The sequence below is a fragment of the Lagenorhynchus albirostris genome, chromosome 2 (assembly GCF_949774975.1).
Source record: "Lagenorhynchus albirostris chromosome 2, mLagAlb1.1, whole genome shotgun sequence".
Taxonomy (NCBI): Eukaryota; Metazoa; Chordata; class Mammalia; order Artiodactyla; family Delphinidae; genus Lagenorhynchus; species Lagenorhynchus albirostris.
The window spans coordinates 77852504-77869698 of NC_083096.1; the positions used below are offsets into that span (position 1 = coordinate 77852504).

Consider the following 17195-nt stretch of genomic DNA (forward strand, 5'->3'; position numbering starts at 1 on the left):
AAACAAGACTTATCTGCCATAAGTATAGGAAAGGAGGAAAAACTGCAATTATTTTCAGATGACAGTCTACATAGAAAACTTAAATGAAATCATAGAAATAAAAATTTAATAAGATTGTCAGATACAAAAATCTATATGCAAAAGTCAGCTGCATGTCTATATACCAGCAGCAACTAGTTGGAAATGTATTTTCTTTTTTTTTTAAAAGAAGGATATTAATTTATTTATTTTTGCTGTGTTGGGTCTTCGTTTCTGTGCGAGGGCTTTCTCTAGTTGTGGCAAGCAGGAGCCACTCTTCATTGCGGTGCGTGGGCCTCTCACTATTGCGGCCTCTCTTGTTGTGAAGCACAGGCTGCAGACGCGCAGGCTCAGTAGTTGTGGCTCACGGGCCTAGTCGCTCCGCGGCATGTGGGATCCTCCCAGACCAGGGCTCGAACCCGTGTTCCCTGCATTAGCAGGCAGACTCTCAACCACTGCACCACCAGGGAAGCCCCTGGAAATGTATTTTCTTAAAAAAGATATTTTTTGTGGCTACTGAAAATGGTAGTTGGGAATAAATCTGACAGAAGACGTGCAAGCTTTCCGTGGAGAAAATTAATCAACCCTCCTGAAAAATGTTAAGGACTACATAAATGATCGTTGTATAGGAGAGTCAAATACCATGAAATTATCAACTATTCCTAAATTAATCTTGTGATAACGTCAATGGTTTGGGGGTTTTTATTGGTGGGGGGGAAGTGGGGAACATGACAAGCTAACTCTCAATATAAATATAAGCACAACAGGTGAAAAAGAACCAAGACATCTGTGAAGAAGAACAAGAAACTGAGGTTACTAGAGTTAAAAGATATTATAAAGCCACAGTGATAGGCTCTATAGAGTTGAAACAGGAGGAAATGACAGACCAGTGAAACAGAACAGAAAGTCCAGAAACAAACCCACACAAATATATGGAAATAATTTATGATAGAGTAGGCAATGTAAATCAATAGGAGGGGACACATTTCAATAATGGTGCTGGAAAATTGTTTAAGAACAATATGAAAAAAAGAAAAAAATAAATTCCATTTGGAATTAAGACTTAAATGTGAAAGATAAAACTATGAAACTTTCAAAGGCAATGTAAAAGAAGATCTTTATAGACTCAGGGCAGTAAGGATATAAAAAGCAATGACCATAAAAGAAAATGTTAACGTTAGAACTTCTGTTTATTAACAAATAACATAAAAAGTAAAGACAAGACATAAGGTTGGAGTGATATGTGCATTTTATAACTGCAAAGGATTAGTAATTATAATTATAGGAATAATAGGTAGACTTCCTATGAATTAAAAAAAACAGTTGAGCAAATGAGCAAGATACATGAACAGACATAACAAAGAAAACCTACAGATGACTCACAAACACATGAAAAGATTCCCAAGTTCATCTGTAGACAGGGAAATCAAATTTTAAAATGAGAGTGCTAAGTGTTGTCAAGGATGTGGAACACAGGTCACTCTCAGCCACTGGTGGTATAAATATAAATTGGCACAACCACTTTGGAAAGCTGTTTGGTCACTAATTATCCAGCAAGGTTGAAAATTCTATATCCTAAGAACTAGCAACTCCACTCTTACAGTACCCTAGGATATCCTAAAAAGATTCTTGCACATGTGCATCAAGAATCATTTACAAGAATATTTAGGGCATTATTTACAATTGCAAAAAAACTGAAAACAAATGAAATGTCAACTGTTCGGAGACTAGATAAACTGTGGCATATTCACATAATGGAACAACACCATACTGCAGTAGCAACTGAACCAAGCATCACACATCAGCATGATGTTGAAGATGTCATGGAAGAATGCATACAGTGTCTAAGATTCCATTTATACAGTTCAAAAACAGGCAAAACTACAGCACTTCTGGTAATAGTGATGTGACAAGATTGGACAATCCCCCTATGCAGAAATCAACTATAAAACTGGACAAAATTGTCAAAAGCAATCATTTCAGGACTTCCCTGGTGGTGCAGTGGTTAAGAATCCCCTTCCCAATGCATGGGACTGATCCCTGGTCCGGGACGATCCCACATGCCGCAGAGCAACTAAGCCCATGCACCACAACTACTGAGCCTGAGCTCTAGAGCCCGCAAGCCACAACTACTGAGCCCATGCACTGCAACTACTGAAGCCTGTGCGCCTAGCGCCCGTGCTCTGCAACAAGAGAAGCCACCACAGTGAGAAGCCCATGCACTGCAATGAAGAGGAGCCCCAGCTCGCTGCAACTAGAGAAAGTCTGTGCAGCAACGAAGACCCAATGCAGCCAAAAAATTAAAAAAAAATCATTTTAGGACACTGGAAATTTGACCAAAGGCAAACAATAGATTGATAAGTATCCCTGAAAAACTGCTAGATCTTCTGGTAACAAAGGTGGGAGTCTATGGATCTCTTGCCTGGGGCAGCTCCCATCCCTGCTCCACCTCTAGCTTGGTGGGCAAAAACTGTAGCTTTATCACTGAGGTGCTAGCCATAACAAGCAGATTTGCTAATTTGAGGTTGTAGCTCTTGTTTAGGGTAAGCGGCAAACCAGTAAATTTAACCAGGAGATTCTGAAAATGAGAGAGTCACAGACAGGCTTAGATAAATTCTCTATACATTTTTGGGTGACTGCTAAAATATGCATATGCAAAGAGGACCCAAGAGTGCCTGGTTAAAAAGGAAACCCAAGGTCAAAGAAAAAAATCACAAAGGAAATTAAAATTTATGAGTTACATGAAAATGAAAATTCAACATAAAAATTTATGAGATGCAGCAAAGCATGCTCAGAGGGAAATTTATAGCTTTAAATGTTTATATTAGAAAGAAAGAAAGGTCTAAAGTCAATAGTCTCAGCTTTGACTTTAAGAAACTAGAAAAAGAAGAGCAAATCAAACCCAAAAAAAGTGGAAGGAAGAAAATAGAGATCAGAGTAGAAATCGATGAAATAGAAAACAGAGAAACAGTAGCAAAAATAAATCAATGAATCCCCAATACTGGTTCCTTGTAAAAGAACAAAAATTGATAAACCTGTATCTAGACTAATCAAGAAAAAAAAGAGGAGATCTAAATAACCAATATCAGGAATGAAAGGGACATCACTATAGAACCTACAGAAATTAAAAAGGATCATAAGGGAATACTATGAACAACTTTATGGCAATAATTTAGACAACTTTGATAAAGTGAACAAATTCCTAGAAAGACACAAATGAACAAAATCAACTTGAGAAGAAACCGAAAATCTAAATAGATATTTCAGGTAAAGAAAATAGATAAGTGATTATATTAAAATAGATATATCAGGTAAAGAAAATGGATTAATGATTTATCTTCCCACGATAAATTCAATGTGATATCCTGGATTGGATCCTGGAACAGAAGAAGTCCAGAAATTGAATAAAGTCTGGAGTTTAGATAAAAGTAATGTACCAATGTTTGTTTCTTAGTTTTGACCAATATATACCATGGTAACATTAACATTAGAAGAAACTGGTGAAAGGTATGCAGGAACTCTCTATTACCTTTGCAATTTTTCCATAAATCTAAAATGATTCCAAACTAAAAAGCTTACTTAAAAAATATCTTTCCACAAAGAAAAGTCCAGGCCAAGATGGTCTCATTGCTTAATTTATCAAACATTTAAGGAAGAAATAATACCATTCCACACAACTCAGAGGAAGGAACACCTCCCAACTCATCTTATAAGGCCAATATTACCCTGCTACCAATGCCAAAGACATCACAATAAAACTACAAACCAATAGCCCTCAAACATATGTGCAAAAATTGTTAAAACATTTGCAAATCCAATACAGCAACATATAAAAAGGATTATACACTAAGACAAAGTGGGGGGTGGGGATGGGAGAGTTATTCCAGGAACAAAAGATTGGTTTAACATATAAAAAATAATTATTGTAATACATCCTATTAATAGGATAAAGGACAAAAGCCATATGATCACCTGAGGACAACAGAGAAAAAGTAGCTGACAAAATCTGAAATCGAATCCAGCTATTATAAAAACTCTCAGCAAACTAGGAATAGAAGCAACTTCTCTGAACCTGATAAAGGATACCTACAGCTCACATCATAATTAATGACTAAACATAAAATGCTTCCCTGATAAAATCAGGAACAAGGAAAGGATGTCTGCTCTTTTTTTAACATCATACTGGAGGTTCTAGCAAGCATAATAAGGCACGGGAAAAACACAAGACATCTAGATTAGAAAGGAAGAAGTAAAATGACTATTTGCAGACAACATGGTCTAATGTATAGAAAATCCTAAGGGAGCCACAAAAAAATTCTAGGAAACTGATAAGCTGATGCTAAAATTTATTTGGATTATATATGAAATACAAATGAATTTGGAGGACTTTCACTAAGTGATTTTAATACTTACTGTAAAGCTACAGTAATTAAGACAGTGTGGTGCTGGTATAAAAATAAACATTTAGTTCAATGTGACCCTCAACTACAACATATAGCCAGCTGATTTTTGACAAGGATACCAAAAGAATAGTCTTTTCAACCAATGGTGGTGGAACAACTGGATAGCCATAAGCAAAACAAACCAACCAACTACCCTCAGCTCTTACGTTAAGAATTTTTATTCTTCAAAAGACACCATTAAGAAAACGAAAAGACCACATCTGGGAAAATGTTTGTAAAATAGGTCTGATAAATGAATTGTACCTAAAGTATAATAAGTCAGAAGACTTATATATATTGACTTAGAAAAGTCAATAATAAAAAGACAATCCAATTTTTTAAAAAAGGCAAAACTATTTGAATAGCTATTTCCTCAAAGAACATACATAAATGGCAGATAAGTATGTGAAAAGATGCTCAATGTCTTTAGGAACATGCAAACTACAATCACAATGTGAGGGAGTCCCCTAGTGGCCTAACGGTTAGGATTCCGGCTTTCACTGCTGTGGCCTGGGTTCAGTCCCTGGTTGGAGAACAGAGATCCCACAAGCCACGCAGCATGGCCAAAAAAAAAAAAAAAAGCTACAATTCCACTTTGCTAGGGGAAATGTAAAATGATATGGCCACTTTGGAAAACACAATAGCGATTTCTTAAAAACTCAAACATACACTTACCTAAGACTTACCAATTCCACTCCTAGGTGGAGTATCCAACAGACCTGAAACATAATGTGGACATTAAGACTTACACACCAGGGACTTCCCTGGTGGCGCAGTGGTTAAGAATCCACCTGCCAATGCAGGAGACACGGGTTTGATCCCTGGTCTGGGAAGATCCCAAGTGCCACGGGGCAACCAAGCCCGTGCGCCACAACTACTGAGCCTGCGCTCTACAGCCTGCGAGACACAACTACTGAAGCCCGTGTACCTAGAGCCTGTGCTCCACAACACAGAAAAGCCACCACAATGAGAAGCCCGCACACCGCAACAAAGAGTAGCTCCCACTCGCCGCAACTAGAGAAAGCCTGTGCGCAGCAACGAAGACCCAACACAGCCAAAAATAAATTAATAAACTAAAAACAAACAAAAAACTGTTAAAGAATAGACAAAACCAAATAATCTGTTTTGAGATATATACATAGGTGCTAATGCCACCTATAAAGAAAAACAAGGGAATTCAGAATACAGGTTACATAGAATGGGGAAAGGAGAATAATTCAATCAGGAAGTAGCAAGAAGTGAAAATCTATGATATCAATACTAACAATCTTCTTTTTTTTTTCTGTAACAGACAAGTCCAACAGTTAGGAATATGGAATTAGTAAGAATGGTTTCTCCTCTCTTTTATCTTCTATTTGCTCATCTTCCCACATTTCAATTTTAATCCTGAGATTTTCCTGTCCATAGCCTCATCTCTTACCTGAATCAATACTGAGGACATCATCGTCTTCATCAGGAATCTCAATTATTTCTGTAGGCCGGGAAGCTTCATCTTCAGAACTACTGTCCCGGTACTGTAGTCCCAGTTTGGAGTAAAAGTCCTTCACCAAAGACTCACAATTAGTCACTGCCCTAATATTGGAACACACGTAGAAAAGGTCAAAGCCAGCAGAAACAGGTGTAAAAGCTATTAGAATTTATATATATTTCAGTATACACTGACCTCTATTTAAACAGGCCATATTCCAAAGTGTCTCTGTTTTGAATTTTAAATGCTTATCCCATAGAAAAATGTTTAAATAGTGGTTTCCAGACTAGTTCTTCAAAAATCCAAAATAAGCCCAAAGCATGGTCCTTTCAACCTTACCTCATTATTTACCTTGTTGTTATTTGAAAATATGTTCTAAGTGACAACTAGGGCAGGAGAAACAAATCTTCTGGGAGTTTAGGAGTAGAAACAGGGCTCTAGAACTTATTAAAACTTCGCAGTTACATAAAACAGCAAGTTTTTATAATATGCACTCCCTAGATGATTCTACTAAGAAAACAAAACAATTGCTCTGAAGTAGAGTGACGTATAAAGAAGGGGAAGGGAGTCAAGACTTGGACTCCCCTACTGTTGAGCATATTAGCCTCTGATAGATGAATATTATATTATATGGGTGGTTGTGAGGTCAGATTATGGCCCTTCACCCTTGAGGAAGAGTAAGATTCTACATATCTGTACCTTCTAAAGTACAAAGTGTACAATGTCATGAACAATTATACTACTTTAAAAATGTCTGCCAATAGGTAGATTTCCTCCTATTTCCTATGTGGTTCTTACCTGGATGCATCATCAAACAGCTGGTCAACATGGGCCACCTCAGATTCCTTCTGTATTACCCATGTCTCCAACTCTGCTAGTTGCTTCTTGCGCTGCTGTATACAGTCCATCTTTTCCAGTTCTTCATCAATGAACTGCCGAAGTTCCTCCATAGATATACCCAGCTCCTCAACCACTGCTTGTTGCAGCTCTGCAATCTCTTCAGACTCCACTGCAGCTGTTGCTGCATCCAAACCAATGCACCCAGGGAGGGAGGACATACTGTTGTCCTCTACATGGAGCAGGAAACTAGAATTACTTTTGGAGTTATTATGACTGCAATAGACAATTTCAGTCCCCTAATAAAACTCATTCCTACTCTGCTACTTGTTACTCAAATATACGTAGTTAGTTCTCTTTCCCCATTCTCCAGTATCTGATGCTGAGATTTTGTAGAGTTCTCATCTCCTGTAGGCTACAGACTATAGGCCTGAATAAAATGCAAAAGTTTGAGAGGGCACGGAAGACATATATTATGCAACAGGGAGCTACCGAAAACAATGTTTTAGGAAACTGAAGAGAACCAGTTTATTGAGGAAGATATTTCTGTGGCCTGTGTTCTTTAATTGACTAATGAGATAAATCTTTGTTTGCACGCTCTGCCTAATTTGAACAAATACTCCCCACCTGGAGGGGAGGGTTTGGTCTACAACTCCCTAATTCGTTGTTTTCTCTTTAATTACTTTTCCCTTTACATTACTTTGCTTTTGTGTGGAAATTTTCTGTTTGAAAAGTATAATACTTAAGGACAGAAAAGCTTGCAGCAAAGAGGTTTCCCCAAAGTAAAAGGAAATAAAGCAATTTGGGAATAAACCGTGGCTACCTAAAATCGACAATTCAAATACTCTCACATACAACTCACATTGGTGTTAACTGCTTTTTTTATCAAACAGTTAAAGCAAAACTGATGCCATAATGCCGTGCGACCCCAGCGCCAGTTCTCACTGCCTCCATTTTTCTTTGGCCCACACACCGCCCCACCCCCGCGCTATCCATTTTAGGGGTGCGTCCCACCCACCCGCAAACCCAGCTCAACCCCGCCCCCGCTAGTCTCCCGGGGAAGACCTCCTTTCCACTCTCGCCCGACCTCCTACCACAAACAAAACATTCCATACAAGCCCTTGGTCTCCAAATACCTCAATTAACAGTATTTCCCACACCTCCCAGCTTCCAGCTATGAGGGCTCTTTCTTACCAACCAGACTCACGACTCAGGGGTCGGCCTCTGTAGGAAAGAACGAAACCAAACGGAAAAGGGAGCAGGGGGAGGGGAAGAAGCGTGAGGGAGGGAAGGGGAAGGAAAAAAAAAAAAAAAAGACGCCGGAAGCAAACCTGAGGTGCCGTTCCGGTCGCCGCGACGGTAGCCTGACGGGGTCAAACCCAAAGGTGTAGGGTAACCCTCAAAGGCTGGGCAAACTCAGGCGAGTACGCATGCGTCGAGGCAGAGCCTTCCAGGGCACACGTGAGAAACGACCGGAACGGCACCTCAGTGGGCGTGGGACCTCAGTGGGCGTGGCCTAGAGTATATTACAGAAGCTCCGCCTCTTCCACCACCCCCAACTGGTGACAGCAATACTGTTTATTGTGTAAAGGCTCTGTTGGCAAACACTCTTAGGTTTAGAATTGTTTCTCACTTTTACTTGAGTTTGTTTTATTACGTAAGTTGTACAAATTGTAACAAGTCGAATATTAAGTTGTAATAAGAAAAATATGAAAATTTCCTCTCCACCCCATCACTTAACCATCCCTGCTCCTTTGAGATAAAACAGCTTACTTTTCTAGGCCTGGGTGTACAGGTCAAACATGTGGATTTTTTTGTTATGTTTTGTTTTCATTTAACATGTGGACATAACATGAAGTCAATAAAAAGGATAAAAGTTGTCTTTTTAACAGTTGCATAATATTTCATAATATGGCTAAACCATATTTAGGAATTTAGATTGTTTTCAATTTTTAGGCACTACGAATAACTCAACAATAAACATTAACATCCGTTTGCAGTAGTACTTTAATTTCTGTGAAAGAGATTCCCCAAAATGGAATCTGAGTAAAAAAATAATGTACTTTCTCCCATTTTTATTAGGATCTGCTGTCAAATTACTTTTCAAAAGGTTGAAACAATTTTTACTTCCACTAGCAAATCTGTGAAAGTATCTCTTTTCCCCACACCCTCATTAGGACTATTTGTTAACTATTTATTTATTAAATTAATTTATTTATTTACTTGGTTGCACCAGGTCTTAGTTGCGGCAGGTGGGCTCCTTAGCTGTGGCATGCGAACTCTTAGTTGCTGCATGCATGTGGGATCTAGCTCCCTGACCAGGGATTGAACCCAGGCTCCCTGCACTGGGAGCACAGAGTCCTATCCACTGCATCACCAGGGAAGTCTCTGGTAACTGTTTAGTTTTTAAGAATTTGATATGTGTTTAAATAGTATCTGTATCAGGACAGACTGTGCTATGTGCAGAAACAACTCCAAAAGCTTAAAACAAAAACACATATTACTTGCTCACACCGCATAATCATCTCTAGAAAGTTGACAGTGGAGCTCTGCTCATGATAGCTACTCAGAAACCCAGGCTGATGAGCTGCCCTGCCAAAAGGAGAGAACACTAGAGGGTCTCACGTTGGCAATTACAGTGACTCAGGACACTACTTTTCAACTCATTGGCTTGAATGAGTCATAAGGCCCTACCCAAACACAAGGGGGCCAAGAAGAACAGTCACATCTCATCTCTGGAAGGAGGGAGAAGCAGATGTATTTGATGAATCAGCACTATTGACTACCACAGACTCTCATTATTGCTTTAATTTGTTCAGCTATATTTACACTAACTGCATCTAACTTCATTTAAAAAGTATAAACCAGAACCTCCTTTTTTTTTTTTTGACCGTGCCGCATGCATGTGGGATCTTAGTTCCCCAACTAGGGATGGAACCCGTGCCCCCAGCATTGGAAGCCTGGAGTGTTAACCACTGGACCACCAAGGAAGTCCCCAGAACCTGCTCTGTAAGACTGGAAATAGGGCCTGAGCATCCAGGATCATCAAAGTTTTTAAAATCCTCTCCTGGTAACCACACTTTCACCTATGCTCATATCACCTGCCCACCAGTTTCCTGGGACCACGCTAACTGCCTATTTCTAATTGTTAAGACACCAGGAATTGAGGTACGGAGAAGTAAATTGTTTCCTCTAGATATTTGAAATTCAGAATATTCCAGACTCACCTCATGATCGTATTATTTTGTAACCTGAGCTAGAAATTTTAGACATATTACTCCTTATAAAACACACACACACACACACACACACACGATATCTATTGAGTGTTTACTTCATACCAGGCACTGTTCTAAGCACTTTACAGTCATTAATTTAATCCTCACAATAATCCTATGAGGTAGGAACTATTATTATTGTCTCCTTTTTTAAATTAAAATTTTTAAACTGAGGTATAACTGACTTACAACATTATGTTAGTTCCAGGTGTATCAAACAATTTTTTTGATATTTGTCTATATTGCAAAATGATCACCACAATAATTCTAGTTAACATGCTACCATACATAATTTTTTCTTGTGATGAGAAATTTTATGATTTTTTTCTTAGCAACTTTCAAATATGCAATACAGTATTATTAACTATAGTAGCCATGCTGTATATTACATCACCCTGACTTCTTTATTTTATAACTAGAAGTTTGTACCTTTCAACTCCCTTCACCCATTTCACCTAACCACCCCCCCACCCCCTGCCATCTCTGGAAACCATCAATTTGTTCTCTGTACAAATTGATTTTTGGTGGTCTTTATTTTTTTTTAAGATTCCACATATAAATGAGATTATACAGTATTTGTCTTTCTCTGTCTGAATTACTTCAGTTAGCATTATGCCCTCAGGTCCATTCATATTGTCTCAAATGGCAAGATTTCATCCATTTTTATGGGTGAATAACATTCCATTGTATATATTATTGTCTCTTTTTTTATGGATGAGAAAACTGAGGTACAGAATTAAATAAATTTCCCAAACCACAAAGTTAAAAAGTATCAGAGCATAGCAGTTTGGCCTTACAGCTTGTGGTTTTAAACCTTTATACAATACAGCTTGTTTATCCTAGCTTATGAATGCTTTTATATATCTTTTCCCTCCTTTCTTTTCCTATTCTACTGCCTTTATTTTTTTCTTCTTTCTTTCTATTTTTTTTGGCCACACCACGCAGCATGTGGGATCTTAGTTCCCCAACCAGGGATTGAACTTGCTCCCCCTGCATTGGAAGCCTAGAGTCTTAACCACTGGACCACCAGGGAAGTCCCCTAGATCTTATTTCTTGCCAGGACAAAAGAGTCTCCTAATTGATAGGCCTTACTGTAGATCAGTTCTGTCAGTAGCTCTGATCATGTCACTCCCCTGCTTTAAAACTGTTTTCTTTATGTTTAAACTTTACAGTATAAAATTTGAGGCTCTTCATAATTTGGCCCCAATTTACCTCTCTGGCCATGTTTCCCATTTCTCCTTTCACACTCCTGATTATATGCTATTTACACAACAATTTTATGCATTTCACTTTTATATCTTCATACTTTTGTTTACTGTGATCTATCTCCTGGAATGACCCTTCCCTTTCTGTTGGTGAAATATTAATTCTCTAAGGCCCAACTCAATGTCTTCTCTGTGAAGTTTTCATAGACCAGCAGTTGTCAAACTTTAGTATGTATCAGAATCACCTGGAGGGCTTGTTAAACCACAGATTGCTGTCCCCACACCACACTTGGAGTAGGTCTGGGTGGAGTCTGAGAATTTGCATGTCTAAAATTTTCCCAGTTGATGCCCATGCCATTGGTACTGGGACCAGAGTTTAAGAATCATTGTTCTAGGGACTTCCCTGGTGGCACAGTGGTTAAGAATCTGCCTGCCAACGCAGGAGACACGGGTTCAATCCCTGGTCTGGGAAGATCCCACATGCCACAGAGCAACTAAGCCTGTGCTCCACAACTACTGAGCCTGCGTTCTAGAGCCCACATGCCACAACTACTGAGGCTGCGAGCCACAACTACTGAAGCCCGCACGCATGGAGCCCCTACTCCGCAACAAAAGAAGCCACCGCAATGAGAAGCGCACGCACCACAAGGAAGAGTAGGCCCTGATCACTGCAATTAGAGAAAGCCTATGCGCAGCAACAAAGCCCCAACACAGCCAAAAAAAAAAAAAAAGAATCATTGTTCTAGACCATCATTTACCCCCTGCAGAATTAACTCTTGCCTCTGTTCTTCTGTTACCTTAGTTCCTTTCCACTTGTCTGTTATCTGTGTATGTGTGTTTCCTCTGCTGGTTTGAGATCATCTCAATGCTGAGTTCCTATATTAATCATCTTTGTTTCCCCTAGCAACTGACATATTGCCCTGTACATGCCGTGCTCTGTAATGTGTGATGATTAAAGGGAAATCTTTGCTCTGCCCTGATTATGTTTCTATTAGTTAGATTCGTTCAGCTTTCTGATGTGTGTGTGGGTGGGCTGGGGGTGGAAATGAGGAATGGGGATGTTGAAGAGAAACAGGAGCTATTTGGAGCATCACATTCCAGTCTGATTTCTTCATTGCCCTGAGGAGGTGAAGTGATCAGTTCAGTAGATCAGCAGTGGGACTCAGGGAAGTGTCTTCTAAGGACTTGTTGCTAAACATGCAATCAGGGAGCCTGCTAGAGAACCTAAATCTCTGGCCCCACTCCGGATGTACTGAATCAGAATCTGAATTTTAATAAGACGTCTAAGTAATTTGCTCACTAAAATTTGAGAAGCACTATAGGAAAGGCAGGTTTGAGCTGTATAATCCTTTTCAGGGCAATATTAGGGAGCCAAGCTCTGGCTTCGTTTTTTTTTAAGTACTGAAGACTAACTGTAGTCAGAGATGATGAGGCCCTGATATAAATGACTCACATTATTAAATTTTACAAATTATTGAAGTAGACAGCTTATTGTCAGCTTAATAATATGAAGTAATAAATAACTGATACACCAATTGGAATGCTCATGTTGGTGTGCTCAGCATATTCACTCCTGTAATCTATTGTGATATGTTGAAAAATCACAACCATATGCTACTTAGTACTTGATCATGAGAAATCATAGTATGGGGTCCAGAACCTTGGAATGCCAAATAATCCTTTCCTTGGAGACAGACTTGGGGGAAATTAGATCATAATCTGAAGGTTACTGTGTGATCTCAGAATCAAAACAAAGGAACATAGGGATTAAAAACTCAGAGGGTTTCAGGAATCAGGAAAGTATTGTACAGAAGCAAAATGGGGTGAGTGAGGACTGTGGTCACCTGGGAAATACGTGTCTCACCTACAGGTAGCAGTTGATGATATTTAGGTTTAGCTAATGTTTGTCCTGTGTCACACATATCATGCTGCCAGATCTCCAATTTTTCAAGTGAACTTAAAAACCCGTATTTTTTTTTATGAAAGCTTCTGAGTTTTGAATATTGACAACTAATTCAAAAATTTTGTTAATTCTGCAATACTCTGAATCAGCAATTCAAATTCTAGGAATTAAAATACATACCTTTGAAATGACATACAGTGCTAAATTATCTTCTACAACATTGTTTGAAATAACAAAATATTTAGAAGCAAAATAAATTTTCATCAGCAAGGGTTGGTTAAACAAACTATGGCACACCGAAACAGGGGCATACTTTTCAGCTGTGTTTTTTAAAAAAGGCTAAGGAATCTTTTTGTGTATTAATATGAAGTGATTTTCAAGACACTTTATTAAATGAGAAAAACAAGTGCAGAACATGGTATACACCATGCTATTAGTTGTTAAATAATAGTAAAAATATACATTTTTATACATATACATAAAATATCACTGGATGGATACCTAAGAAATTAACACTGGTTGTCTCTGAAGAGGGCAAATGGAAGGGTGGGGGACAAGAGTGAGAGTAAGAGTTTTTACAGTACACCATTTTATACCTTTTGAATTTTGAAACATGAAAATAGATAGTTTATTCAAAAATATTACTTTAAAAATAAAAAGAAAAGAAGAATGTCTGGAAAGATACACATATATGCAAAAACAAACTACCTTAATTGCAGTTACCTCTAGAAGGAAGGATTGGGAAACAAGGCAATGTCTAGGAACTTTCTGCATTTTTATCCTTAGGTAATGATTGAAAAAAAATTTTTTTTATTATGTGCATTTGTTACTTTTACAATAATAATTTTAAAATGTCAACTCAAAAAGCAAATATAAAACCCAACACATAACCACACACGCTTTGTAGATTACACTGGAGGGGGTCTGGCCCAATAAAACTTCTTTGCAGACCCACTGGATTTCTAAATCGCCAGTTTAAGGTAAGTGAAAGGAATGTTTAAGGACACCAGATTAACAGAGGTAATGTGGGCAATAAAACCAGACAGACCCAAGGTCTGTGGGCTGCAGCTCCCTGAATCTCCGCACCAAGGACTATCTGGCTACTGAGCCTAGAAATAATCAGCTGTCCAATGGCTAATTGCCTTCTTTCCTGAACAGCATTCACTCTGGCCCTGTGTGAGTTTGCCTTGGGTTGCTACTCTTTCTCTGCTTCCACATATGATCCGTTTCTTCTGACTGACGCACTTTTTTTTTTTCCTTGGATAGGTTACTGGAGAAAGTAGGATAACAGTCAAACCTGTCACTCTCTAGTGACTATATATGGATGCTCTCATTAACCATGTGTTTGTCTTGCATTTTATTTTATAAGGTGGAGAAAAGGTTAATTTCTGAGCTTCTGGAGGGAAACACATGTAACCCTCAAGTACTGCTTCAATCTTAATCTGCTTTCATTTTACCCTGACCTGCACCTTGTCCTGAATTTCTTTTCAGCCAATAAGGGTACAATCACCTCTTGCTCTCTTTCTCCAGTTTAACCAATACAGCACCATCTGTTCTGCTGAAGGCAAAGTCTAGTATCTCCAGTGGAAGGCTCCAGTTTCCCTGCCTCCATTTTCAAATAATCCTGAGCATTTACTCATGCCAAGCAGGGTGGCAGTCCTGCTTCCAGGAATCAGGAACACAGACAATTATCAAGTCTCTGCTAACAGTGCATGGCTAGAGTTATGTCTCCATACCATTTCGTATTGCTGCTAAAGCCTGGTCCAGCATGGTCCCAAGGATACAAGTCTCCTCTGAAGTGACTACATGCTGGTACAAGTCCCTGCACAAGCCCAAGTGATGCCCCACACTTAGATTCCAGGGTTACAACTCTCTTAGTTCACATTCCCATGCGAGGTCACTGTTGCCTAGAACATTTGGCCAGCCTGGCTGGACTTGAGAGCTTTAGTCTCTATTATTTACTGTGCTAGAACCAATTCTCTTCGGCCAAACCTGTGTTAAGCCTTGGTCAGTGGCCTAGATACCTCCTTTCCTTCTAATGAATTCTCTTACAGACTTTCCTGCCGGTTAGCCCTAGTTCACTCTACCAAATTTCCATTAACTTCAGACTTTGGAGAGTAGGCATTATGATTTCCTTCTTTTTTCTCTTAAAAGGTCCCTGGGATGCTGATTGTGACACTCATCATCATCATCCTGATGTATTATATATGAACTTCCTGTGACTGCCATAACAAATTATGGCTTAAAACAATAGAATTTTGTCTCAGAGTTGAGACAAACTAGGTGGCTTAAAACAATAGAATTTTGTCTCAGAGTTCTGGAGCCTAGAAGTCCAAAATCAAGGTGTTGGCAGGGCTGCACTCCCTCCAAAGGCTCTGGGGAGAATACATCCTTGCCTCTTCCAGCTTCTGATGGCTCCCACCAAGGATTCTTTAGATGTGGTTGCAGAACTCCAATCTCTGCACTCATCTTCACATGACCTTTTCATCTCCCTCTCTCTGTGTCTTCTCTTCTGTCTTTTATAAGGACACTTGTCATTGGATTTAGGGCTCACCCCACTAATCCAGGTTGAGTTCATCTTGAGGTCCTTAACTTTCCATTTGCAAAGACCCTTTATCCAAATAAGGTCACATTCATAGATTTCAGGAGTAAGGACATGGACATATCATTTTGAGGGCCTCTTTTCAACCCACTAGATGTTATTTTATAAATGAGTAAATGAGTAAATGTAGGCTGAGGGAGATTAAGGGACTCACGCAAGGCAAATTTGTTCCCCTCTACCACAGAGCTCTGCCTGCTTGAGAAGGGCATCAGCTTTTTTTTTTTCTTTTTTTGGCTGCGTTGGGTCTTCGTTGCTGCGCACGGGCTTTCTCTAGTTGCGGCAAGTGGAGGCTACTCTCCATTGCAGTGCGCGGGCTTCTCATTGTGGTGGCTTCTCTTGTTGAGGAGCTGGGGCTCTAGGCGCACGGGCTTCAGTAGTTGTGGCTTGCGGGTTCAGTAGTTGTGGCTTGCGGGCTCTAGAGTGCAGGCTCAGTAGTTGTGGCGCGTGGCTTAGTTGCTCCCCGGCATGTGGGATCTTCCCGGACCAGGGCTTGAACCCGTGTCCCCTGCACTGGCAGGCAGATTCTCAACCACTGTGCCACCAGGGAAGCCCCGGGTCATCACGTTTTATAAAACCTCACACACTAAAAAGGTCCTGTAAGACTCTTTATCTTATAAGGTTCCTGCTGCCCTTATATTTGCATAGCTAAAGGTACTTCCTAGGGCCACCTCTAGGAGGGCTTCTAGTTTTAGATGCACCTTACCAAGCATCATGATATTATATTCCATTACCTCCTAAAATTATGGCCAACTTTCTTATCTTAAGAATATTAGATACTGGAGGATTGAAACCCATGGCCTTATTTTTTTTTTTTTTTTTGCTGTACGCGGGCCTCTCACTGTTGTGGCCTCTCCCGTTGCGGAGCACAGGCTCTGGACGTGCAGGCTCAGCGGCCATGGCTCACGGGCCCAGCCGCTCCGTGGCATGTGGGATCTTCCCGGACCGGGGCATGAACCCATGTCCCCTGCATCGGCAGGCGGACTCTCAACCACTGCGCCACCAGGGAAGCCCATCATGGCCTTATTTTAATCAATAAGTTCAACCTGTCTCTGTCCCACTTTGGTAACTATTTTCCTGAATAGGAACAACACAGACTGGCTTGTGTTTCATCCTTGTTATTATTCTCAACTCAACCTCATGTGCCTATTGTGGAATGCAAGAGTGAGAAGGCTGAGAAACAGAGAGGTGAAAGAATAAAAAGTCTGTTTCATAAACGTCTGTATAAAAGATTTCATATCTCCTGTGAAGGAAGGTCTACCAGGCTTTTTCATAGTTCAGCTCAGAGATGATTCTGTGGCTGTGGAGCTGGTCTTATAGGGATTCTTCACCAACTTGGCACACCGAAAAATCATCACCATTAGGAACAAAAAAAGAAGAACAACAAAGGCAATGGCAAAGCCTTTGTCTACATCAACACTGCTGGACAGGCTTGAATCATCCAT

The 17195-nt window shown here is 39.7% G+C and overlaps 2 protein-coding genes across 6 annotated transcripts in view; both read right to left on the reverse strand.

The window, feature by feature from the left end:
- Window positions 1–8113, reverse strand: part of SETDB1 (SET domain bifurcated histone lysine methyltransferase 1) — a 30129-nt gene extending 22016 nt beyond the window's left edge. For 4 of the 5 annotated variants that reach the window (XM_060139013.1, XM_060139011.1, XM_060139015.1 and 1 more), the window contains exons 1-3: window positions 7960–8048; window positions 6727–6997; window positions 5881–6032 (exon numbers count right to left, since the gene is read on the reverse strand). In XM_060139013.1, the coding sequence (XP_059994996.1) occupies window positions 5881–6032; window positions 6727–6986 (412 nt within the window). In that variant the 5' untranslated portion in view covers window positions 6987–6997; window positions 7960–8048. Of the gene's footprint in view, window positions 1–5880; window positions 6033–6726; window positions 6998–7959; window positions 8049–8096 lie in introns of those variants that run through there. The other variant, XM_060139012.1, reaches the window with a different exon arrangement.
- An 8914-nt stretch (window positions 8114–17027) lies between these two features.
- On the reverse strand, window positions 17028–17195 carry CTXND2 (cortexin domain containing 2). The gene has a single exon (XM_060142366.1). The coding sequence runs from the start codon at window positions 17193–17195 to the stop codon at window positions 17028–17030; it is 168 nt and encodes a 55-aa protein (XP_059998349.1).